This window comes from Bos grunniens, chromosome X, assembly GCF_055505025.1.
Source record: "Bos grunniens cultivar Pamir isolate PY7600 chromosome X, Bosgru_T2T1.0, whole genome shotgun sequence".
Classification (NCBI taxonomy): Eukaryota; Metazoa; Chordata; class Mammalia; order Artiodactyla; family Bovidae; genus Bos; species Bos grunniens.
In genome coordinates this window covers 75,736,019-75,763,553 of record NC_141194.1, presented here as the reverse complement: position 1 = coordinate 75,763,553, position 27,535 = coordinate 75,736,019, and the positions used below count along the sequence as shown (strand labels likewise).

Below are 27,535 nucleotides of genomic sequence, written 5' to 3'. Positions count from 1 at the left end.
ATACCAGACCACCTGACCTGCCTCCTATGAAATCTGTATGCAAGTCAAGAAGAAACAGTTAGAACTGGACATGGAACAACAAATTGGTTCCAAATCAGGAAAGGAATATCTTAAGGCTGTATATTGTCACTCTGCTTATTTAATTTATATGCAGATTACACCATGAGAAATGCATATGACGCATCATATACATATGATATGAATCTTACAGTAACCACAAACTAAACCCCTAAAATAGATACACACACATAAAAAGAAAAAGGAATCCAAATATAACAATAAAGATAGTCATCAAATTCCAAGGGCAGAGAGCAAAAGAAGAAAAAAAGGATTGCAAAACAACCCCCAAACAATTAAGAATATGGCAACAAGTACACACCTACAAATAAATAAAGGTAAATAAACTGCATGTTCCATTCAAAAGATATAGTGTGGTTGGAATGAATAAAAAACAAAGCCCACCTACACACTCCCTACTACAGACTCCAGATCTAAAGACAGAGTGAAAGTGAGGAGATGGAAAACGCCTCCATGTAAATAGAAATGAAAAAAAAAAAAAAAAGCTGGGCTAGCAATGCTTATCCTATACAAAACAGATTTAAAACAAAGATGTAATAAGAATCAAAGAAGGACATTACATAATGATAAAGGGATCAATCCCACAAGAAGGTACCACAATATTAAATATATATGCATTGAAACACAGGAGCACCTAAATACATATAGCAAATATTAATAAAAATGAAAGGAGAAATTTACACTAACAAAATAGTTGTGGGGAATTTTAACACCCCAATTACATTGACAGACAGATTATCCATTATCCAGATAGAAAATCAAAAAGAAAACACTGGCCTTAAATGACACGTTGTTGTTATTGTTTTTTAGTCACTAAGTTATGTCTGACTCTTGTGACCCTATAGACTGTAGCCCGCCAGATTCCTCTGTCCATGGGATTCTCCAGGCAAGAATACTGGAGTGGGTCACCATTTCCTTCTCCAGGGGATCTTCCCAACTCAGGGAGCAAACCCACATCTCTTGCATTGGCAGGTGGATTCTTTGCCACTGAGCCATCAGGGATGCCCAATTTGGTAACATGTCTGCCTAAACCATTTGTCCATTTTACATTTAGTTTTTTCTTCTTATTATTGCATTTTGAGTATTCTTTTTATATTCTAGATACAGTGCTTTACCAAATATATGAGTTGAAAATCCTCTTCATAGTGTATAGCATCCTTTCATTCCTTTACAATTTTCTGGAAAATTGAACTTTTAAATTTTGTTGAAGTCCAATTTTTATCAAGTGTTTCTTATAGGGATAATGCTCTCTTGTAGTAAATAGTAAATCTTCATCTAACTCAAGGTCACAAAGATTTTTCTTCATCTAGTAGTATATGTTTTTAGGATTTATATTTAGTTCTATTCTCCATTTGAGTTAATTTTGTATATGATACAAGAAATGAATTAAAATTAACAATTTTTATCTTGCACTTCAATATCTAATCTTCCCAACAACATTTGGTGAAAAGAATATCTTTTCTTCATATCATGTCTTCCCTGATAGCTCAGTTCGTAAAGAATCCACCTTCAAAGCAGGAGACCCAAGTTCAGTCCCTGGGTTGGGAAGATCCCCTAGAGGACAGAATGGCTACCCATTCCAGTATTCTTGCTGGGAGAATTCCATGGACTGGGGAGCCTGGTAAGCTACAGTCCATGGGGTCTCAAAGAGTCAGACCTGACTGAGTGACTTTCACTTTCAAAGAAATAAAACCATGGGTCTCTGGCCAACTGATTTTTGACAAGGATGACAAGACCATTCTATGAGGAAATAATAGTCTCTTCAAGGGATATTGGGTCAACTGGACATCTACATGCAAAAGAATTGTTCCCTAACATGACACCATACACAAAAAGTAATTCAAAATGGATCAAACTACCAAATTTAAGAATTAAAATTATAGTATTCTTAAAAAAATGTGTAAATCTTTACAATCTTGGATTTGGCAAGTGATTCTTATACATTACGTATATATTATGAATAGAATAAAGACAAGTAATTTTGATGTCAACAAAATTTTTCAAATCTGTGCTTCAAAGGACACAATGAATAAAATGAAAAGACAATCCACAGAATGGAATAAAATATTTGCAAATCATACATATGATAAAAATATGTTTTCAGGATATATAGAAACTCATAACTTAATAACAAATATATATATATTTGTTAATAACATATATATATATACATATGTATATATGTAAAAAAATAGGATCCTAGTAGACATTTATCCAAGAAAGATATACAATGACCAAAAAGTACATAGAAAGATGCTCAACATCATTAGTCATCAAGGAAATAGATGTCAAAACTATTTATTTAATATTGTTTCATAACCACCAGGATGGCTATACAGAAGTCAAATAATGACAAGTGTCAAGGAGGATGTGGAGAAAAAGGAATCCTCATACACTGCAGGTGGGAATATAAAATTATGCAGTCACTTTGGGAAACAGTCTGTAGTTCTTCAAGCAATTAAACATCAGATAACCATATGACACAGCAACTCCATTCCTAGGTATATATCCAAGAGAAATGGAAATATACCTCTATGTATACAAATGTTCATAGCATCATTATTCATAATAAGCAAAATGTGTAGCTAACTCATACATCCACCAACTGACAAATATCTAAACAAATTTCAGTATATCCATACAATGGAATGTTACTCAGTCATGAAAAGAATGAAGTACTGATACATGCTACAATATAGATTAACCTTGAAAGCATTATACAAATTAAATGAGACACGTGTACCCCAATGTTCATTGCAGCACTGTTTATAATAGCCAGGACATGGAAGCAACCTAGATGCCCATCAGCAGATGAATGGATAAGAAAGCTGTGGTACATATACACAATGGAGTATTACTCAGCCATTAAAAAGAATACATTTGAATCAGTTCTAATGAGATGGATGAGACTGGAACCTATTATACAGAGTGAAGTAAGCCAGAAAGAAAAACACCAATACAGTATACTAATGCATATATATGGAATTTAGAAAGATGTTAAAAATAACCCTGTGTACGAGACTGCAAAAGAGACACCAATGTATAGATCAGTCTTATGGACTCTGTGGGAGAGGGAGAGGGTGTGGAGATTTGGGAGAATAGCATTGAAACATGTATAATATCATGTATGAAACGAGTCGCCAGTCCAGGTTCGATGCATGGTACTGGATGCTTGGGGCTGGTGCACTGGGATGACCCAGAGGGAGGGTAGGGGAGGGAGGAGGGAGAAGGGTTCAGGATGGGGAATGCGGGTATACCTGTGGCAGATTCATTTCGATATTTGGCAAAACTAATACAATATTGTAAAGTTTAAAAATAAAATAAAATTTAAAAAAAAAAGGTAAAAAAAAATTAAATGAATATAGTTACAAAAGTCTATGTATTACATGATTCTGTTCATATGAAATGTCCAGGATAGAGGAATCTATAGATACTTAAGTAGATTAGTGGTTTCTTAAGACTAGAGAGAAAATTATACAGTCACTTTGGAAAAAAGACTACAGTTCTTTAACTGTAGGCAGTTGAAGGAGTAACTGGGTGATAACCACAGGTACAGTGTTAACTTCTATGGTGATAAAAATTATCCAAAACAGTTGTTATTGTTGTATATATCTATACTTAAAACTATTACTTGTGTAGCTTAATGGGTAAATTATATCTCAATAAAGCTGTTAAAAAATACCCTGGGCAAACAACAACAACAACAACAACAACAACAAAAAACCCTGGGTCCTGATAACTCTAGTGAGCTTTCCTGGTAGACAACATTTCATACATGTCATCATAATTTTTGGTGGATAAATTAGATGAGTCTTGTGTGACTCCAGTGAGAGTGGACTTTAGAACCTTGTATTAATACTTCCATTAGACTTCAAACCATATGCCTTTTCCTTTTATTAATTTTATTTTGTATCCTTTCATTGTAATAAATCATAGCTTTGAGTATTATTATGTGCTTAGTTCAGTGAATCCTCCTAGAGAATTATTGGACTTGGATATTGTCTTAGAGATCCAATATATAAGAAGTCGGGCTTAAAATTTTCTAAATATTGAATAAAATGTATAAAATCCTTTGGCAGTTTCTATTGAATATACTCACCTTTGTTATCAATTTGTTGCACAGAGTGTTGTTCTTCAGTTTCCCTTCTTTGGCTATGTGGAGGTGATAGAAAAATAGGCCTCCAAAAACCTATGAATATATTAAATAGACTCAATTATTTTCCAATTCCTAAAAAGTAAGATTATAGAGGGTAAAACTTTATACTATATGATTCTGAAGTGAAAAAACATTTCTGGTAATACCATTTTTCTTCAAATATATATTTGTAACGGTGATCCAGTTTTCTTGGAGTTTATTAAAACAGTATTGAAAATGAACTTAATGATATTCTAGTATATACTGGTGATATTTTTGCCCCATATAAATATTCAATAGATTCTCAGTTAACTCTAGAAGAATTTGTAGTGAGTTCTTGTCCTAATTAATGAAATACTGGCTATAAAATTGGCTAATAAGCACCCATGGGATGAATATTATCAAAACACAAAAAGTGACAAGTGTTAGTGAGGATGTGGAGAAATTAGACCCTTATGAACTGTGGGTGGGCAGGTAAAATGGTACAGCGATTATAAAAAACAGTATGGCAGTTCCTAAAACAATTAAAATTAGAATTACTTTGAAAGTGAAAGTGAAGTCGCTCAGTCGTCTCTGACTCTTTGCGACCCCATGGACTGTAGCCCACCAGGCTCCTCCATCCATGGGATTCTACAGGCAAGAATACTGGAGTGGGCTGCCATTTAATTACTTTACATACCAAAAATTCTACTTCTGAGTATATACTCAAAAGAATTGAAAACAAAATCTCCAAGATATATTTTTACAACCTTGTTTGGCATTATTCAACTTAGCCAAAATGTGGAAGTTACCCAAATGTCCATCAACAGGTAACAGACAAGCAAATTGTGGTATATCCAACATTCTTTAGCCTTAAAAAGTGAGAAAATTCTGACACATGCAACAATATGGATCAACCCCAAGGACATTATGCTAACTGAAAGAAGCCATGCACAAAAAGACAACTACTGCATTTGAGATTAATATTTATATGAGATACTTCAGTTCAGTCACTCAGTCGTGTCTGACTCTTTGCAACTCCATGAAACGCAGCATGCCAGGCTTCCCTGTCCATCACCAACTCCTGGAGTCCACCCAAAGCCATGCCCATTGAGTCGGTGATGCCATCCAACCATCTCATCCTCTGTCATCCCCTTCTCCTCCTGCCCTCAATCTTTCCCAGCATCAGGGTCTTTGCTGGGATACTTAGACTAGTCAAAATTACAGAGACAATGAGTATGATGGTAGTTAGCAGGGCTTGGGTGAAATGGGGAAAGGGGAAGTTTATTTTTTGATGGGGACAGAGTTTTAGTTTTGTAACTTTTAAATTAATTAAATTCTTAAAGAGACAGGAGTACCAGACCACCTTACATGGCTCCTGAGAAACCTGTATGCAGGTTAAGAAGCAATAGTTAAATCAAACATGGAACAACAAACTGGTTCAAAATTAGGAAAGGAGTATGACAAGACTGTATATTGTTACCCTGTTTATTTAACTTATATGCACAGTACATCATGCAAAATGCTAGACTGGATGAATCAGAAGCAGGAATCAAGAGAGCTGGGAGAAATAGCAACAATTGCTATGATATGGTCAGATATGCAGGTGATACCAATCCAATGGCAGAAAGTGAAGAGGAACTAAAGAGCCTCTCGATGAGGGTGAAAGAGGAGAGTGAAAAAGGATTGAAACTCAACATTCAAAAAACTAAGATCATGGCATCCAGTCCCATTACTTCATGGCAAATAGAAGGTGGAAAAGTGGAAGCGGTGACAGATTTTATTTTCCTGGGCTGCAAAATCACTGTGGATTGTGACTGTAGCCATGAAATTAAAAGACACTTATTCCTTGGAAGCAAACTATGACAGAAAACTAGTCAATCTAATCACAATAGGAAGACAGCCTTGTCTAACTCAATGAAACTAAGCCATGCCCTTGGGGCAAACCAAGATGGGTGGGTCATGGTGGAGAGATCTGACAGAATGTGGTCCACTGGAGAAGGGAACGGTAAACCACTTCAGTATTCTTGCCTTGAGAATGCCATGAACAGTATGAAAAGGCAAAATGATAGGATACTGAAAGAGGAACTCCCCAGGTCAGTAGGTGCCCAATATGCTACTGGAGATAAGTGGAGAAATAACTCCAGAAAGAATGAAGGGATGGAGCCAAAGCAAAAACAATACCCAGCTGTGGAGGTGACTAGTGATAGAAGCAAGGTCCGATGCTGTAAAGAGCAATATTGCATAGGAACCTAGAATGTTAAGTCCATGAATCAAGGCAAATTGGAAGTGGTCAAACAAGAGATGGCAAAAGTGAATGTTGACAATCTAGGAATCAGCGAAATAAAATGGACTGGAATGGGTGAATTTAACTCAGATGACCATTATATCTACTACTGCGGGCAGGAATCCCTCAGAAGAAATGGAGTAGCCATCATGGTCAACAAAAGAGTCCGAAATGCAATATTTGGATGCAATCTCAAAAATGACAGAATGATCTCTGTTCATTTCCAACACAAACCATTCAATATCACAGTAATCCAAGTCTATGCCCCAACCAGTAATGCTGAAGAAGCTGAAAGTGAACAGTTCTATGAAGACCTACAACACCTTTTAGAACTAACACCCAAAAAAGATGTCCTTTTCATTATAGGGGACTGGAATGCAAAAGTAGGAAGTCAAGAAACACCTGGAGTAACAGGCAAATTTGGCCTTGGAATACGGAATGAAGCAGGGCAAAGACTAATAGACTTTTGCCAAGAAAATGCACTGGTCATAGCAAACACCCTCTTCCAACAACACAAGAGAAGACTCTACACATGGATATCACCAGATGGTCAACACTGAAATCAGATTGATTATATTCTTTGCAGCCAAAGATGGAGAAGCTCTATACAGTCAACAAAAACAAGACCAGGAGCTGACTGAGGCTCACACCATGAACTTCTTATTGCCAAATTCAGACTTAAATTGAAGAAAGTAGGGAAAACCACTAGACCATTCAGGTATGACCTAAATCAAATCACTTATGATTCTACAGTGGAAGTGAGAAATAGATTTAAGGGCCTAGATCTGATAGATAGAATGCCTGATGAACTATGGAATGAGGTTCGTGACATTGTACAGAAGACAGGGATCAATACCATCCCCATGGAAAAGAAATGCAAAAAAGCAAAATGGCTGTCTGGGAAGGCCTTACAAATAGCTGTGAAAAGAAGAGAAGCAAAAAGCAAAGGAGAAAAGGAAAGATATAAGCATCTGAATACAGACTTCCAAAGAATAGCAAGAAGAGATAAGAAAGCCTTCCTCAACGATCAATGCAAAGAAATAGAGAAAAACAACATAATGAGAAAGACTATAGATCTCTTCAAGAAAATTAGAGATACTAAGGGAACATTTTATGCAAAGATGGGCTCGATAAAGGACAGACACGGTATGGACCTAACAGAAGAAGAAGATATTAAGAAGAGGTAGCAAGAATACACAGAACTGTACAAAAAAGATCTTGACGACCAAGATAATAACGATGCTGTGATCACTCATCTAGAGCCAGACATTCCTGGAACGTGATGTCAAGAGGGGCTTAGGAATCATCACTAAGAAAAAAGCTAGTGGAGGTGATGGAATTACAATTGAGCTATTTCAAATCCTGAAAGATGATGCTGTGAAAGTGCTGCACTCAATCTGCCAGCAAATTTGGAAAACACAGCAGTGGCCACAGGACTGGAAAAGGTCAGTTTTCATTCCAGTCCCAAAGAAAGGCAATGCCAAAGCTCAAACTACCGCACAATTTCACTCATCTCACATGCTAGTATAGTAATGCTCAAAATTCTCCAAGCCAGACTTCAGCAATATGTGAATCATGAACTTCCTGATGTTTAAGCTAGTTTTAGAAAAGGCAGAGGAAAGTGAAAAGTGAAGTCGCTCAGTCGTGTCCAACTCTTTGCGACCCCATGAGCTGTAGGCTATGAGGCTCCTCTGTCTGTGGGATTTTCCAGGCAGACGAACCAGAGATCAAATTGCCAACATCTGCTGGATCATTGAAAAAGCAAGAGTTCCAGAAAAACATCTATTTCTGCTTTATTGACTATGCCAAAACCTCTGACTGTGTAGATCACAATAAACTGTGGAAAATTCTGAAAGAGATGGGAATACCAGACCACCTGACCTGCCTCTTGAGAAATCTGTCTGTATGTCAGGAAGCAACAGTTAGAACTGGACATGAAACAACAGACTGGTTCCAAATAGGAAAAGGAGGACGTCAAGGCTGTGTATTGTCACCCTGCTTATTTAACTTATATGCAGAGTACATCATGAGAAACGCTGGACTGGAAGAAACACAAGCTGCAATCAAGATTGCTGGGAGAAATATCAATAACCTCTGATATGCAGATGATAACACCCTTATGGCAGAAAGTGAAGAGGAACTCAAAAGCCTCTTGATGAAAGTGAAAGTGGAGAGTGAAAAAGTTGGCTTAAAACTCAACATTCAGAAAATGAAGATCATGGCATCCAGTCCCATCACTTCATGGGAAATAGATGGGGAAACTGTGTCAGACTTTATTTTTTGGGGCTCCAAAATCACAGCAGATGGTGACTGTAGCCATGAAATTAAAAGACGCTTACTCCTTGGGAGGAAAATTATGACCAACCTAGATAGCATATTCAAAAGCATAAACAACCAAGGTCCGTCTAATCAAGGCTATGTTTTTTTTTTTTTTTTTTTTCCAGTGGTCATATATGGATGTTAGAGTTGGACTGTGAAGAAGGCTGAGCACTGAAGAATTGATGCTTTTGAACTGTGGTGTTGGAGAAGATTCTTGAGAGTCCCTTGGACTGCAAGGAGATCCAACCAGTCCATTCTGAAAGAGATCAGCCCTGAGATTTCTTTGGTAGGAATGATGCTGAAGCTCAAACTCCAGTACTTTGGCCACCTCATGCGAAGAGTTGACTCATTGGAAAAGACTCTGATGCTGGGAGGGATGGGGGCAGGAGGAGAGGGGGACGACGGAGTATGAGATGGCTGGATGGCATCACTGATTCAATGGATGTGAGTCTGAGTGAACTCCGGGAGTTGGTGATGGACAGGGAGGCCTGGCGTGCTGCGATTCATGGTGTCGCAAAGAATCGGACATGACTGAGCGACTGAACTGAACTGAACTGAAACTATGACAAGCCTAACAGCATATTAGACTTCCCAGGTGGCACTGGTGGTGAGGAATCCACCTGCCAATGCAGGAGACACAAGGTACATGGGTTCGATTCCTGGGTGGGGAAGATATACTGGAGTAGGAAATGGCAACTCACTCCAGTTTTCTGGCTGGAAAATTCCATGGACAGAGAAGCCTGGTGGGCTACAGTCCACGTGGCCGCAAAGAGTAGGACACAACTGAGCACAGTCAGACAGCATATTAAAAAGCAGAGACATCACTTTACTCACAAAGGTCCATATAGTGAAGCTATGGTTTTTCTAGCAGTCATGTACAGATGTGAGAGCTGAATCATAAAGAAGGCTGAATATGGAAGAAGTGATGCTTTTAAATTGTGGTGCTAGAGAGTCCCTTGGATGGTAAGGAGATCAAATCTGTCAATCCTAAAGGAAATCAGTCCTGAATGCTCATTGGAAGGACTGTTCCTGAAGCTCCTATACTTTGGCCACCTGATGTGAACATCTGACACATTGGGAAAGACCCTGATGTTGGGAAAGATTGAAGGCAAAAGGAGAAGGGGGCAGCAGAGGATAAGATGGTTAGACAGCATCACTGACTCAGTGGACATGAGTTTGAGCAAACTCTGGAAGAGAGTGGAGGACAGAGGAGCCTGGCATGCTACAGTTCATGGCATCACAAAGAGTCAGAAACGACTTAGAGACTGAAAACAACAACACAATTAAAAGTTTTGGAGATTGGTTGCAGAAAATTGTGAAGGCACTTGCTACTGAATTGTACACTTAAAAATTGTAGATACAGTAACTTTTATGTTATGTATATTTTACTACAGTTTTTTTTTTTTTTAATGCCTAACAATAGGCTATGGAGGAGGATCAAGGACTATGCATTCATGTCAGACATAATGAAGACTGCAGTTCAATGATTCTAAAATGATAATACTTGGTGTAAAAATTTAAAGTGCAACATAAATTCTAAACATCACTATGACTTATTAGCAAAGAAGTTAAGAAAGTGAGTTAATATTATCAGTGAGTTTTGGACTGTTCTCAGGTAATGCATTTTTTAAAAAAGATAAACTAAAGTTTTTGCAACCAGCTGTTCTTTGATTAAGAAAATAAATCATTATAGTTTAGGGTCCACAGTCTCAGGAGCAAATAAACTTAATTCTGGGTCTGGAAGATTTACCAAGGGCTTCCCTGGTGGCTCAGTGGTAAAAGAATTCGACTGCCAGTGTAGGAGTTGTGGGTTTGATCCCTGGGTTTGGAAGATCCCCTGGAGGAGGGCACAGCAACGCACTCTAGTATTCTTACCCAGAGAATCCCATAGAAGTCCTTAGAGTCGCAAAGAGTCAGACACAACTGAAGAGACATAGCATGCACACAAGCTGACTTTTCTCATTTGGGAGTGAACATGAGATGAATAGCACACAGAGACCTTTTTCTTTACCTATGACCTTCATTTTTATTTCTGGGATTTCTTTTTATCACATTTAGCTTATCAGTTTATATTTTCAATATGCAACACCAGAAGATGGGTGAAAGCAGCTAGAAAAATTTTGATTTTATCTACCTGTGGATTAACCAATGCATGTTTTATATTAAGGATCCATAAATTAGATAATTACAGTCCAATATTTGGACTGTAATTTAAACAAATATTTAAAATGCATCACAATCTTAGAGAAATCTGAAAAAGTAATCTATTACTTTCATGTGTAATAATATTCTCATCTCAATTAGATTATAAACTTTATGAAACTATTGGCTGTGGTCAAGATAACATTAGACTAGGATTTTCTATACTGTAGCTTAGCCACTAAATACCTACATGACATTTAGTGAAGTAATCTATTTAAGCCTCAGTTTCTTTGGTTTTTAAGCAAGTACAGTAAGCTATACTGTAATAGCAATCTTGGAAGGAGAGAAGTGAGCAGCAATCTTAAAGAGAGATCTGAGTTCCCTGCCTAGGAACTAAACCTGGGTAACCCAGATGAAAACCAGGAGTCCTCATCACTAGACCACCAGGGGCTAGAGGCTAGAAGCAAAGCGGCCTGGGCTCTTGCCCCTGTTTAAAAGCAAGAAGTTTCAAGGAAGCAAAAACTTTAAAAATAGGTACAAAGTTTATTAGTAGAGACTAAGCACGATGTATGGGAGAGTACACAGGAAAACCGTTTGTTTATCTAATTAAGAAGCAGGGTAGAGATATACATCCATAGAGAAAGGGTATGGGCACACTCTCTAACGAGGAGAAGTGCTGTAAGTCAGAAACCAGGCAGAGACACAGCAGGAGAGGAGTACAGGCATCCTGACTGAGGAGGAGTGCAGTAAGGAGGTAATGTAAATCAGTGATAGAGGACAGTCCTTCCTGGTCTTTGTTTACCTTTGGCCAATTATCTTGTTTCTTTCTACATGCCTGACTGGTCCATGGACCCTTCCCAAGATGCTTGTGCAATTGTTTTGTGAGACGGATTCCACCACAGAGGCCTATGGGTGCATGTCCACAATTACTAAGGGATGGGGTACCCTCCTTTTTTGATCCCCCAGAAGCCTTCCTGTACATGTGAGGACAGAGAAGCCCTCCTTGATCTCAGGAGTGTGCATTTTATCCTCTTGCTTTAGCAGAGCTCAGCTTTTGCCACCAGCTTTGTCCTTGAAGTATCTGAGTGAGAAACAAAGACTCAGTTTTACTATATCTGATAAATACCAGGTGTCTAGCTCAGAGGCTCACTGTGTCCTATCTCATTAGTTCTTTCTAAATTAGAGAACATGAGGTAAGATGAGGGTTGAGATATGAGCAACATAATTAAACTGATTAAGAACTGCAAGGAGATCCAACCAGTCAATCCTAAATGAAATCAGTCCTGAATATTCATTGGAAGGACTGATGTTGAAGCTGAAACTCTAATACTTTGGCCACCTGATACAAAGAACTGACTCATTTGAAAAGACCCTGATGCTGGGAAAGATTGAAGACAGGAGGAGAAGGGGACAATAGGGTGTGAGATGGTTGGATGGCATCACTGACTCTATGGACATGAGCTTGACCAAGCTCCGGGAGATGGTGATGGACAGGGAAGCCTGGAGTGATGCAGTCCATGGGGTCACAAAGAGTTGGACACAACTGAGTGACTGAACTGAACTGAACTGAAGAACTTAGGTTCTGGAGTCAGATAAACCTAGGGTCGAAGTCCAGGGTAAATCACTGGAACACCTTAGCTTCACTTTTCTCAGTGTAAAACTACATATAAGATAGTACATATCTTTAGAGAAGGGAACGGCTACCCACTCCAGTATTCTGGCCTGGAGAATTCCATGGGCAGAGGAACCTGGCAAGCTGAAGTTCATGTGGTCACAAAGAGTTGGACATAACTGAGCAACTAACACTAACATGACTGAGTGATTTTCAGTTTCAGTTTTCACATATCTCTTAGAGCTGAAAGATAGTATGTCTTTAACAGCAAAAACTTGGAAACATGGATGCACAGCCTGATTCATTTATTGTGTTAGCTTAGTTACATAACTTCCTTGTGGCTCAGTTTCTTCATTGGTAAAATAGATATAATACTACTTACTTCCTAGGGTTACTGTGAGGTTTTAAAGAATTAATACACATAAAAGTAGTGAACTAGTATTAATTAATTAGCACTAATGAATTGGTGCTAACAAATTAGTATATGTAAACTGCAGGGAAGGATTCCAGGTGGTGCAGCAGCAAAGAATCTGCCTACCAATGCAGGAGATGCAAGAAATGTGGATTCGATCCTTGGGTTGGGAAGATTCCAATGGAGAAGGAAATGGAAACCCACTCTAGTATTCTTGCTTGGAAAATTCCATGAACAGAGGAGCCTGGTGGGTTATAGTCCACAGGGTTGCAAAGAGGCAAGTGTGATTGAGCACACATGCAAAATGCATGAAATGGTTCCTGGCTGTGAGACATAAAGTTCAGCTATTATCAGTAAAAGGGGATAACAATGGTAAATGGGATTAGAGGTAATAATTCATGTGATTTGTATAGCATGGCAGTTGACACTCTGTATCAGATGCTATTATTATTATTATTTTTTTTATTTAATTTAATTTTTTTTTTAATTTTTTTTTAATTTTTAATTTTTTTTTTTTTTAATTTCAGGTATACACGTGCTCCCCATCCTGAACCCTCCTCCCTCCCCCCTCCCCATACCATCCCCCTGGGCTGTCCCAGCGCACCAGCCCCAAGCATCCAGCATCGTGCACTGAACCTGGACTGGCATCTCGTTTCATACATGACATTTCACATGTTTCAATGCCATTCTCCCAAATCTTCCCACCCTCTCCCTCTCCCACAGAGTCCATAAGACTGTTCTATACATCAGTGTCTCTTTTGCTGTCTCGTATACAGGGTTAACTAATGGTATTTGAAAGAGTGAAAGCTGCTATATAAATTTAAGGTATTATACATTTATGCATTTATTATAATTTATGTTGAGCATCCTGGAGAAGGAAATGGCAACCCATTCCAGTGTTCTTGCCTGGAAAATCACATGGATGGAGGAGCCTGGTAGGCTACAGTCCACCGGGTCACAAAGAGTCGGAGAAGACTGAGCGACTTCACTTTAGCTTTATGTTGAGCACATCGTAGGCATTTGACTGACAAAATGTTACAAAGTAAACGAATAACAATGCAGTTAAGTCCCTAAGAAGCAGTTATGCTATTTCACTGGACTTTTATCAGATGATGATAAAAATGCTAAAAACTGAAGCTGGATAACAAATGTTCATCTTTATACCCTCCATGGTGATTAATGCAACTATTATAAGATAGCTAGGGGCTTCCTAGGTGACTCAGTGGTAAAGAATCCACCTGCCATGCAGGAGATGTGGGTTTTATCCCTGGATCAGGAAGATACCCTGGAGGAGGAAATGACAACCCACTCCAGTATTCTTGTTTGGAAAATTGCATGGACAGGGTGGTCCTAAGATGGTGGAGAAATAGGATGGGGAGACCACCTTCTTCCCTACAAATTCACTGAAAGATCATTTGAATGATGAGCAAATTCCACAAAACAGCTTCTGAACGCTGGCAGAGGACACCAGGCACCCAGAAAGGCAGCCCATTCTCTTTGAAAGGAGATAGAACAAAATATAAAAGATAAAAAAAGAGACAAAAGAGTTAAGGACGGATACCTGTCCTGGGGAGGGAGTCGTGAAGGAGGAGATGTTTCCAAATACCAGGAAAACCACTCACTGGTGGGTCTGTGGGCAGTTTTGGAATCTCAGAGGGCAACATATCCAGGAGGAAACAAACAAAAACCCACAGATTACATGCCTAACTGGAACTACCAGTGGAGAAATAGCCCAGATGCTCACATCTGCCAGTAGCGAGCGGGGGTTGAACAGATAGGCACAGGCTGCATGTTTAGGACAAGGACCGGACATGAATGCCCTGAGGACGATCTTAGGGAGCTAACGTGAGATAGCAACCCAAACTGTGGGATAGCCCGAGAAAGAGAGGAAAATAAAAGTGGGAGAGAGAGAGGAAGTTCCCGTGTAAAGCTCCAAGGCACAGCCTGGCCTGATCACAGAACAAAGGATTCAGTGAATATCAGAGGAGAGTTAGCAGGCTGCAGACTGGCCCCTCCCCATGCTGGAGGTAGAGAGGCAGGTAGGTGACAGCCAAAGCCGGAAGGCTAGGGGCAATCTCAGCCCCAGAGACGGCATCCTCCACCAAACTGTGAGCAGGCTTCCAGTTGCTAACCAAGTCTTCCTGGGATCCTGAACGGTTGACATCTGCCAGAACGGTCGCAGTCAGAGATCAGCTCCCCAGAGGAGACACATGGGACACCTGAGACAGCACTCTATCTGTGCACCCAGGAAACCGAGGGGATAGGACCGGGGAGGTGATAAGATGCACTGCACACCTGATTGCCAAGTACCTGGTCGCCTGAGCTGCTCAGACCTGGGAAGGGCACAAAACGCAGGCACAACTGAAGCTGTGCCTTTGTGGAGTACCCAAAAACCTGAACGAGAGTGGCTTAGACCTGGGAAGTGCATGCAACCTAGGGCCCACTTTACATAGTTCCCCTGCAGAGCAACCTGGAGCCTGAGCAGTGTAGACTGGGAAAGTACACACAGTGTGAGTGGGGGCAAACCCAGAGTGGCCCAGGCGCTGTGAGCACTCTGCACACATACAAGTGATATTTGTTTGTAGGGTTCCTCCCTCCCCACAGCACAACTGAACAAGTGAGGCTAAATAAGTGACCACCTTTGCCCCCTTGTGTCAGGGCGGAAATTAGACACTGAAGAGACATGCAAACAGAAGGCAAAATGAATAAACAAGAGGGAACTGCTTTGGAAGTGACAGGTGCAAAAGATTAAAACCCTATAGTTAGCCCTGACTACATTGGAAGGGGCCTGTAGACCTTGAGAAGTATAAGCTGGAACAAGGAACTATCTGCAACTGAACTGACCCTCAGCAACTCCAGAGAAACTCCTAGATATATTTTACTATTATCATTTTCTAATTTTGTTTTATTTTTAAATAAAATTATTTTATTTTTATTACTTTATTACTCCTTTAATTTTCATTTTTATAACCTACAATTATCTTGCAAAAGAACCCTATTTTTAAAGGAAACTTCATATATATATTTTTTATAATTTTTGTGATTTTGTTGTTTTTTTTTAATATTGTGTTTTTGAGAGTCTAAACTCCACTCTAGATTTTTAACCTTTGCTTTTTGATATTTGTTATCAATTTTGTACATTTAAGAATGCAATCTTCAGTACCCATTTGCACTTTGGAGTGTGATTACTGGCTAGGTTACTCTCTTCCCCTATACTCTCCTTCTTCTCGCCCAAGTCACCTCTTATCTCTACCCTCCTTCTTCTCTTCTCTACCGAACTCTGTGAATCTCTTTGGGTTTTCTGGGCTATGGAGAACACTTAGGGAACTCATTAATGGCTAGATCTGTCTCTTTCCTTTTGACTCCTTCCTCACTTCCTGGTTACCTCTATCTCCTTCCTCTTTCTTTTCTTTTCCATGTAACTCTGTGAACCTCTCTGGATGTTCCAGACTGTGGAGAGCACATAGGGAATTGATTACTGGCTCAATTGCTCTTTCTCCTTTTGATTTCCCCTCTTCTCCTCCTGTTCACCTCTATCTCCTTCCTCTGTTGTCTCTTCTCCCTGTAACTCTGTAAACCTCTCTGGGTGTCCCTCACTGTGGAGAATCTTTTCCCCATGAACCTAGATGTTTTATCACGGGTGCTATATGGATGTAGAAGTCTGGAGGCTACTGTAAGAATAAGACTGAAAGGCAGAGGCAGGAGGCTTAAATCCAAAACTTGAGACCACCAAAAAACTCCTGACTCCAGGAATAGTAATTGACAAGAGTTCATTCAAAAGCCTCCATACCTACACTGAAAACAAGCACTACCCAAGAGCCAACAAGTTCCAGATCAAGACATACCACACTAATTCTCCAACAACGCAGGAACATAACCCTGAGCATTAGAATACAGGCGGCCAAAAGTCACAGGAAACCCACAGACACCTCAAAACTCACTACTGGATACTTTATTGAACCCGAGAGAGAAGAGATCCAGCTCCACCCACCATAACACCAATAAAAGATTCCCTAACCAGGCAACATCGACAAGCTGCTCATCCAACTCAACCCACATGGAGGAACCTCCACAATAAAGAGAAAACACAAACTTCCAGCATACAGAAAGGCCACCCCAAACACAGCAATCTAAACAAGATGAAAAGGCAGATAATATTCAGCAGGTAAAGGAACGTGATAAATGCCCACAAAACCAAAAAAAAAAAAAAAAAAAAAGGTGAGGAGATAGGGAGTTTACCTAAAAATAATTCAGAATAATTGTAGTAAAAATGATTCAAAATCTTGAAAACAAAATGGAGTTACAGATAAACAGTCTGGAGACAAGGATTGAAAAGATGCAAGAAATGTTTATCAAGGATCTAGAAAAAAGAAAGAAGAGTCAATCAATAATGAATAATGCAAGGACGGAGATCAAAAACCCTTTGGAGGGAAGCAACAGTAGAATAACTGAGGCAGAAGACAGGATAAGTGAGGTGGAAATAGAATGGTGAAAATAAATGAAGCAGAGAGGGAAAAAGAAAAAAAAATAATTGAAAAAAAAATGATGACAATCTCAGAGACCTCTGGGACCATTTCAAATGCCCCAGCATTCTAATCATAGGAGTCCCAGAAGAAGAAGACAAAAATAAAGGCCATGAGAAAATACTTGAGAAGATAACAGCTGAAAACTTCCCTAATTTGGGGAAGGAAATAGTCACCCAAGTCCAAGAAACCCAGAGAGTCCCAAACAGGATAAAACCAAGGTGAAACACCCCAAGATACATATTAATCAAATTAATGAAGATCAAACACAATGAACAAATATTACAAGCAGCAAGGGAAAAACAACAGACAATACACAAGGGGATTCCCATAAGGATAACAGCTGATCTTTCAATAGAAACTCTTCAGGCCAGAAAGGAATGGCAGGACATACTTAAAGTAATGAAAGAGAAAAACCTACAACCCAGATTACTGTACCCAGCAAGGATCTCATTCAACTATGAAGGAGAATCAGAAACTTTACAAACAAGCAAAATCTGAGAGAATTCAGCACCACCAAAACAGCTCTTCAACAAATGCTAAAGGATCTTCTCTAGACAAGAAACACAGAAAAGGCTTGTCAATGGCAAGTCATTGGCAAAGTCAATGGCAACGGGATCATACTTATCAATAATTACCTTAAAGGTAAATGTGTTAAATGCCCCAACCAAAAGACAAAGACTGGCTGAATGGATAAAAAAAAAAAAAAAAGGCCACTATATATGCTGTCTACAAGAGACCTACCTCAACACAAGGGACATTTACAGACTGAAAGTGAAGGGCTGAAAAAAGATTTCAAGCAAATGAAGACCAAAAGAAAGTAGAAATAGCAATACTCATATCAGATAAAATAGACTTTTGAAATAAAGGCTGTGAAAAGAGACAAAGGACACTGCATCATGATCAAAGGATCAATCCATGAAGAAGATATAACAATTATAAATATATATGCACCCAACATAGGAGCATAACACTATGTAAGGCAAATGCTAACTAGTATAAAAGGGGAAATTAACAGTAACACAATAATACTGGGAGATTTTAACACCCCACTCACACCTATGGATAGATCAACTAAACAGAAAATTAGCAAGGAAACACAACTTTAAATTACAAATCTAATGGACCAGTTAGACCTAATTGATATCTACAGGACATTTCACCCCAAAACAATGAGTTTCACATTTTTATCAAGTACACATGGAACCTTGTCCAGGATAGATCACATCCTGGAGCATAAATCTAGCTTTGGTAAATTCAAAAAAAGTTGAAATCATTCCAAGCATCTTTTCTGATCACAATACAGTAAGATTAGATGTCAACTACAGGAAAACAAACAAACAAACATAAAAATAGAAACATATGGAGGCTAAAAAACACACTTCTGAGTAACCCACAAATCACAGAATAAGTCAAAAAGAAATAAAAATATGCATAGAACCGAATAAAAAATAAGTACAACAACCCAAACCTATGGGATTCAGTAAAAGCAGTTCTAAGGGGAAGGTTCATAGCAATACAAGCTTATCTCAAAAAACAAGAGAAAAATAAAATAAACAACCTAACTACACCTAAAGGAAGTAGCAAAAGAAGAAATGAAGAACCCCAGGGTTAGTAGAAGGAAAGAAATTATAAAAATTAGAGCAGAAATTAATGGAAAAAAAAACAAAAAACAAAGGAGAATAGCAAAAATCAACAAAGCCAAAAGCTGGTTCTTTGAGAAGATAAGTAAAATAGACGAACCATTGGCCAGACTCGTCGAGAAAAAGAGGGAGAAGAATCAAATCAACAAAATTAGAAATGAAAATGGAGAAATCACAACAGACAACACAGAAATACAAAGGATCATAAGAGACTACTATCAGCAATTATATGTCAATAAAATGGACAACTAGGAAGAAATGGACAAATTCTTAGAAAAGCATAACTTTCCAAACCTGAACCAGGAAGAAATAGAAAATCTTAACAGAGCCATCACAAGTATGGAAATTGAAACTGTAATCAGAAATCTTCAAGCAAACAAAAGCCCAGAACAGCCGGCTTCACAGCTGAATTGTACCAAAAATTTAGAGAAGAGCTAACACCTATCTGACTCAAACCCTTCCAGAAAATTGCAGAGGAAGGTAAACTTGCAAACTCATTCTATGAGGCCACCATCACCCTAATACCAAAACGTGACAAACATGCCACAAAAAAAGAAAACTACATGCCAATATTACTGATGTACATAGATCCAATAATCCTTAACAAAATTCTAGCAAACAGAATCCAACAACATATTAAAAACGTCATACTTCATGACCAAGTGGGCTTTATCAGAGTAATGCAAGCATTTTTCAATATTCACAAATCAATCATTGTGATACACCATATTAATAAATTGAAAAATAAAAACTACATGATTATCTCAGTAGATGCAGAGAAAGACTTTGACAAAATTCAACATCCATTTATGATAAAAACCCTCCAGAAAGCAGGCAGAGAAGGAACATACTTCATCATAATACATGCCATAGATGATAAATCTCCAGCAAACATTATCCTCAATGGTGACAAATTGAAAGCAGTTCCCCTAAAGTCAGGAACAATACAAGGGTACCCACTCTCACCACTACTATTCAACATATTTTGGAAGTTTTAGCCACAGCAATCAGAGAAGAAAAAGACATAAAAGGAATCCAGATTGGAAAAGAAGAAGTAAAACTCACTGTTTGCAGATGACATGATCCTCTACTTAGAAAACCCCAAAGACTCCAGCAGAAAATTACTAGAGCTAATCAATGAGTAAGTAAAATTGCAGGATATAAAATTAACACAGAGGAATCCCTTGCATTCCTATACACTAACAATGAGAAAACAGAAAGAGAAATTAAGGAAACAATTCCGTTCACCATTGCAAAGAAAAGAATAAAATACTGAGGAATAAATCTACCTAAAGAAACAAAAGACCTATATATAGAAAAATATAAAACACTGATGAAAGAAATCAAAGAGGACACTAACATATGGAGAAATATACTATGTTCTTGCATCAGAATAATAAGTATAGTGAAAATGAGTACACTACCCAAAGCAATCTACAGATTCAATGCAATCCCTATCAAGCTACCAATGGTATTTTTCAGAGAAGTAGAGCAAATAATTTCACAATCTTTATGGAAATGTAAAAAAATATCTCTACTAGCCAAAGCAATCTTGAGAAAGAAGAATGAAACTGGAGGAATCGACCTGCCCGACTTCAGACTATACTACAAAGCTATAGGCATCAAGACAGTATGGTACTGGCACAAAGACAGAAATATAGATCAGTGGAACAAAGTAACTCCAGAGATAAATCCATGCACCTATGGACACCTTATCTTTGACAAAGGAGGCGAGAATATACAATGAATAAAAGACTATCTCTATCACAAGTGGCTCTGGGAAAACTGGTCAACCACTTGTAAAGGAATGCAACTAGAACACTTTCTAACACCATACATAATAATCAACTCAACATGGATTAAAGATCTAAACGTAAGACCAGAAACTATAAAACTCCTAGAGGAAAACATAGGCAAAACACTGCCCGACATAAATCATAGCAGGATCCTCTATGACCCACCTCCCAGAGTAATGGAAATACAAGCAAAAATAAACAAATGGGATATAATTAAACCTAAAAGCTTTTGCACAGCAAAGGAAACTATAAGCATGGTGAAAAGGTAGCATTCAGAATGGGAGGTAATAGCAAACGAAGGAACTGACAAAGAATTTATCTCCAAATTATACAAGCAGCTCCTATAGCTCAATTCCAGAAAAAATAAATGACACAATCAAAAAATGGTCCAAAGAACTAAGCAGATGTTTCTCCAAAGAAGACATACAGATGGATAACAAACACATGAATAGATGCTCAACATCATTCATTATCAGAACAATGAAAATCAAAAGCACAATGAAGTACCATCTCACGCCCGTCAGAATGGCTGCTATCCAAAAGTCTACAAGGAATAAATGCTGGAGAGGGTTTGGAGAAAAGGGAACCCTCTTAAACTGTTGGTGGGAATGCAAATTAGTACAGCCACTGTGGAGAACAGTGTGTAGATTCCTTAAAAAACTGGAACTAGAACTACCATATGACCCAGCAATCCTGCTGCTGGGCATATACACCGAGGAAACCAGAATTGAAGGAGACACATGTAACCCAATGTTCATAGTTCCACTGTTTACAATAGCCAGGACATGAAAGCAACCTAGATGTCCATCGGCAGATGAATGGATAAGAAAGCTGTGGTACATATACACAATTAAATATTATTCAGCTATTAAAAAGAATGCATTTGAATCAGTTCTGATGAGGTGGATGAAACTGGAGCCTATTATACAGAGTGAAGTAAATCAGAAAGAAAAACACCAATACAGTATATTAAGGCATATACACGGAATTAAAAAAAAAAAAATGTAATGATGACCCTACATGAAAGACAGCAAAAGAGACACAGGTTTAGCGAACAGACTTTTGGACTCTGTGGGAGAAGATGAGGGTGGGTTTATTTGAGAGAATAGCATTGAAACATTTATATTACCATATGTAAAATCTATCACCAGTCCAGTTTTAATGGATGAGAAAGGGCACTCAGGGGCGGTGCACTGGGACGACTCTGAGGGATGGGATGGGGAGGGACATAGGAGGGGGTTTCAGGATGGGGTACACATGTACACCCATGGCTGATTCATGTCCATGTATGGCAAAAACCACTACCCAGATGATCACGATGGTGTGATTACTGACCTAGAGCCAGACATCCTGGAATGTGAAGTCAAGTGGGCCTTAAAAAGCATCACTACGAACAAAGCTAGTGGAGGTGACAGATTCCAGTTGAGCTATTCCAAATCCTGAAAGATGATGCTGTGAAAGTGCTGCACTCAATATGCCAGCAAATTTGGAAAACTCAGCAGTGGCCACAGGACTGGAAAAGGTCCGTTTTCATTCCAGTCCCAAAGAAAGGCAATGCCAAAGAATGCTCAAACTACTGCACAAGTGCACTCATCTCACACGCTAGTAAAGTAATGCTCAAAATTCTCCAAGCCAGACTTCAGCAATATGTGAACGATGAACTTCCTGATGTTCAAGCTGGTTTTAGAAAAGGCAGAGGAACCAGAGATCAAATTCCCAACATCTGCTGGGTCATGGAAAAAGCAAGAGAGTTCCAGAAAAACATCTATTTCTGCTTTAATGACTATGCCAAAGCCTTTGACTGTGTGGATCACAATAAACTGTGGAAAATTCAGGAAGAGATGGGAATACCAGACCACTTGATCTGCCTCTTGAGAAATTTGTATGCAGGTCAGGAAGCAACAGTTAGAACTGGACATGGAACAACAGGTTGGTTCCAAATAGGAAAAGGAGTACGTCAAGGCTGTATATTGTCACCCTGTTTATTTAACTTCTATGCAGAGTACATCATGAGAAACGCTGGACTGGAAGAAATACAAGCTGGAATCAAGATTGCTGGGAGAAATATCAATCACCTCAGATATGCAGATGACAGCACCCTTATGGCAGAAAGTGAAGAGGAACTAAAAAGCCTCTTGATGAAGGTGTAAGTAGAGAGTGAAAAAGTTGGCTTAAAGCTCAACATTCAGAAAACGAAGATCATGGCATCTGGTCCCATCACTTCATGGGAAATAGATGGGGAAACAGTGGAAACAGTGTCAGACTTTATTTTTCTGGGCTCCAAAATCACTGCAGATGGTGACTGTAGCCATGAAATTAAAAGACGCTTACTCCTTGGAAGGAAAGTTATGACCAACCTAGATAGCATATTGAAAAGCAGAGACATTACTTTGCCAACAAAGGTTCGTCTAGTCAAGGCTATGGTTTTTCCTGTGGTCATGTATGGATGTGAAAGTTGGACTGTGAAGAAGGCTGAGCACCGAAGAATTGATGCTTTTGAACTGTGGTGTTGGAGAAGACTCTTGAGTATCCCTTGGACTGCAAGGAGATCCAACCAGTCCATTCTAAAGGAGATCAGCCCTGGGCTTTCTTTGGAAGGAATGATGCTAAAGCTGAAGCTCCAGTACTTTGGCCACCTCATGTGAAGAGTTGACTCATTGGAAAAGACTCTGATGCTGGGAGGGATTGGGGGCAAGAGGAGAAGGGGACGACAGAGGATGAGATGGTTGGATGGCATCACTGACTCTATGGACATGAGTCTGAGTGAACTCCAGGAGTTGGTGATGGACAGGGAGGCCTGGCGTGCTGTGATTCATGGGGTCGCAAAGAGTCGGACACGACTGAGCAACTGATCTGATCTGATCTGATATTCTAAAGTAATTAGCCTCCAATTAAAATAAATTAATTAATTTAAAAAATGTCATGGACATAGGAGCCTGGCAGGCTATAGTTCATGGAGTCACAAAGAGTGAGACATGACTGAACAACTTAACACACATACACACACACACAGAATGGATAGCTAATGTTACTTCAGTAGAACAGAATGGTATGGGGTTAGGAGAGAATTAACTTAGTGTTACTAAATTCGAGTCCAGTGGAAAGAAACTTTTCAAAGAATTTGCCACCTTTCCTCATAAAAGGTAGCATGCCTTTCTCACCCATCCTACCAATACACTGTTTAATAAGAGAAAATCAGAATTTTTCTCACATTAGTTAATTCTTCCCAATAGATTTGCTTTTTAAACTAGAAATCAGAGTTTTCCTCAGAGAATATAAATGATCCAATGAGCAGTTTCCTCTCATTGTTGAAAGAAAATATTGCAGTTATTTCAGCTGAATTAATGTCCTGAAGATAAATATGCCTGTCTGACAAGAAGGGAAACCTCTGGATAATATTTTGTGTTAGCAAATTCCCCAAAACATATACTGTATTTTTAATTGGATCCAATAGCCTACCCTACTGAAAAGAATATGACATGGAAAAATCAATTTTATATAGGAAAAATGTTAAGACCTGTGGGAAAATAGCATATTAAAATAGGAAATATCTGGTCTGGAGGAAGTCAAGATGGTAGAGGAGTAGCAGGACATGGAGTTTATCTCACCTGACAAATCCATCAAGAATACATTTACACATGGGACAGTTCTCACAGAGCACTGAATGAACACTAGTAGAAAACACTGAACACCTAAAAAGACAATAAAAATCCCCTAGATAAATGCGTAAGATGAAAGAAAGAAGGGAAAAGGAAGAGGAGAGGAAGAAGGACAGGACCTGCATCACTGGCAGGGAAGTTAAAGGAGAGGAGTGGTTCCTGAATCCAAGGAAGTTCCCTCCCTGGTGGGGAAGATTGATTAGGAGAGAAGGGGAGCTTCAGGGGCTACTGGAGGACAGAGACCTATGCAGATCGACTATGTCCCAACCTGAAACATGTGTCCACTAGTGAGCATAAGGGGCTGGGTATTGTAACATGATGTTTGGAAAGCAAACTAGGGGAGAGGACTGCTGTTGGTTGCAAGGAGACAGTGTAAGGGGACAGAAGTGAGAAAACCTGTAACTGGGAGAGCTTCTGGAGGAAACCCAGTCTGCCAGAGAAGTAAAGCTGCCCCTGCCTTCCTGGGCACTAGGAAAGGCTGCAGACGGGGCTGGCCCTCTCGAGCCTATGGCAGCCAGCTTCCCCACATGCACCACTGCCATCAAGGCCAGTTCTTCTGTACCTGTGGCCAGGCACTAGGAAGGGTTTCCACTGAAGCCTGCTCTACCACACCAGCCGGCTCCCCTACATGCCCCATCATTGCCAGGGCCAGCTCTCCTGGGTCCAGGGCCAGACACTAGGAAAGGCCCCTACTGGGTGCCTGATCTCTTGCACCCATGAATAATGGCTACTCCATGTACCCTGTCCTCATTGGGGATCCTGTGACCCTGAATGGCATGACCTCTGTGCCCCCTCCTTGCCAGGACAGACTCGTGTGCTCCAGGGTAGCCTCTGGAGTAAACATCTTTAGGTGGACCACACGCAGAGGTTGGGCTTTGGGGCCATGCAACTAAGGAAGACTGAAATTTCTCACAGTTATACAAACTACAAACTGATGTCTCTGCAACTGACTTTGTAAACTCAGTGCCTATAGAACATCTTAATGGATAATGAGCGGTCCCACAGCCGAGAGAGGTCTAGCTTTAACAGCTATAGACTTTGTGGAGACATAAATGTGGGGGTTGTGCCAAGCTAGAGCATGAACTGGCACAATAGCATCCACGGTAGGTTCTGATCCATGACAACAGCAATCTTGGCACCTGACTTCAGTAGATCTATGTTCGTGGCCTGGCGAAAACAACATCTGAGAGACTGCTGTTGTTGTTCAGTTGCTTAGTCATGTCTGTCTTGTTCAACCCCATGGACTGCAGCACGCCAGGCTTCCCTGTCCATCACTATCTCCCGGTGCTTGCTCAAACTCATGTCCATCAAGTCAGTAATGCCACCCAACCATCTCACCCCGTGTTGTCCCCTTCTCCTCCTGCCTTCAATCTTTCCCAGAATCAGGGTCTTTATCAATGAGTCAGGTCTTTACCCATGAGTAGGCTCTTTGCATCAGGTGGCCAAAGTATTAGAGTTTCAGCTTCAACATCAGTCCTTCCAATGAATATTCAGGACTGATTTCCTTTAGGATTCACTAATTTGATCTCTTTGCAGTCCCAGGGACTCTCAAGAGTCTTCTCTAACACCACAATTCAAAAGCATCAATTCTTCAGTGCTCAGCTTTCTTTATGGTCCAACTCTCACATTCATACATGACTACTGGAAAAACCATAGCTTTGACTATACAGATCTTTGTTGGCAAAGTAATGTCTCTGCTTTTTAATATGCTGTCTAGGTTGGTCATAGCTTTTCTTCCAAGGAGCAAGTGTCTTTTTAATTTCATGGCTGCAGTCACCATCTGCAGTGATTTTGGAGCCCAAGAAAATAAAGTTTCTCACTGTTTCCACTGTCTCTTCATCTATTTGTTATGAGGTGATGGGACCGGATTTCATGATACTAGTTTTCTGAATGTTGAGGTTTACTTTCATCTTCACTAAGAGGTTCTTCAGTTTCTCTTCACTTCTGCCATAAGGGTGGTGTCATCTGCATATCTGAGGTTACTGATATTTCTCCCAGCAATCTTGATTCCAGTTTGTGCTTCATTCATCCCAACACTTTGCATGAGGTACTCTGCATATAAGTTAAATAAGCAGAGTGACATACACAGCCTTGACGTATTCCTTACCCAGTTTTAAAGCAGTCCATTGTTCCATGCCCGGTTCTAACTGTTGCTTCTTGACCTGCCTACAGATTTCTGTATGCATACATGAAGCAGGTAAAGTGGTCTGGTATGCTCATTTCTTTAAGAATTTCCCATAGTTTGTTGTGATCCACACAGCCAAAGGCTTTATTGTAGTCAATGGAGCAGAAGTAGATGTTTTTCTGGAATTCTCTTGCTTTCTCTATGATCCAACAGATGTTGGCAATTTGATCTTTGGTTCCTCTGCCTTTTCTAAATGCATCTTGAACCAGGACCAATTGCTGGCATGCCAACAGTTAAGGTGGAGTTGAGAGCAGTGCCAACAACAGTGTAATATGGGAGTTCACACAACAGATGAAAGGTGACACACAACAGAGAACATCCACAGGTGAAAAGGTCAAGAAGAGAAATAGTGATTTCCCTTCCAGTGGTAGTGTTTCAGTCCTATTTACCTTGTACTCAGATCAGAAATGGCTAAGAAGCAGATCTAGGGCCTTCTACTCCAATAACTAGTGAGCAGATCCCACCTCTGATAGCGCAGTGACAACCATAGAGCAAATAGAAGGCCCTGCTTAATACCTAGTTTCAGCTTTGTCCACCACAGTATAAATCACACCTCCTATAAAGAAAATAATGGCCAGCATACACTGAGGAAAGAGGTGGCAGACATCTATACTAAAAATATTTCTCCTACCCTAAAATATTAAATTCACACAGGCTATGTAGGGATGTTCTCACATTAAAAAACTCCCCAAAGCAGTGCTAGGGTCTATCATTGAAAGGAAGAACCTGCAGAGAATTTGCTCTTGAAGGCCAGCAGGGTTTGAG

At 39.5% G+C, this 27,535-nt stretch overlaps 1 protein-coding gene across 8 annotated transcripts in view; it reads right to left on the bottom strand.

The window, feature by feature from the left end:
• LOC147340723 (uncharacterized) overlaps positions 1-27,535 on the bottom strand; it is a 467,968-nt gene that overhangs the window by 13,328 nt on the left and 427,105 nt on the right. For all 8 annotated transcript variants that reach the window (XM_086386242.1, XM_086386239.1, XM_086386241.1 and 5 more), the window contains one exon: positions 4,178-4,267. In XM_086386242.1, the coding sequence (XP_086242368.1) occupies positions 4,178-4,267 (90 nt within the window). The remainder of the gene's footprint in view (positions 1-4,177; positions 4,268-27,535) is intronic.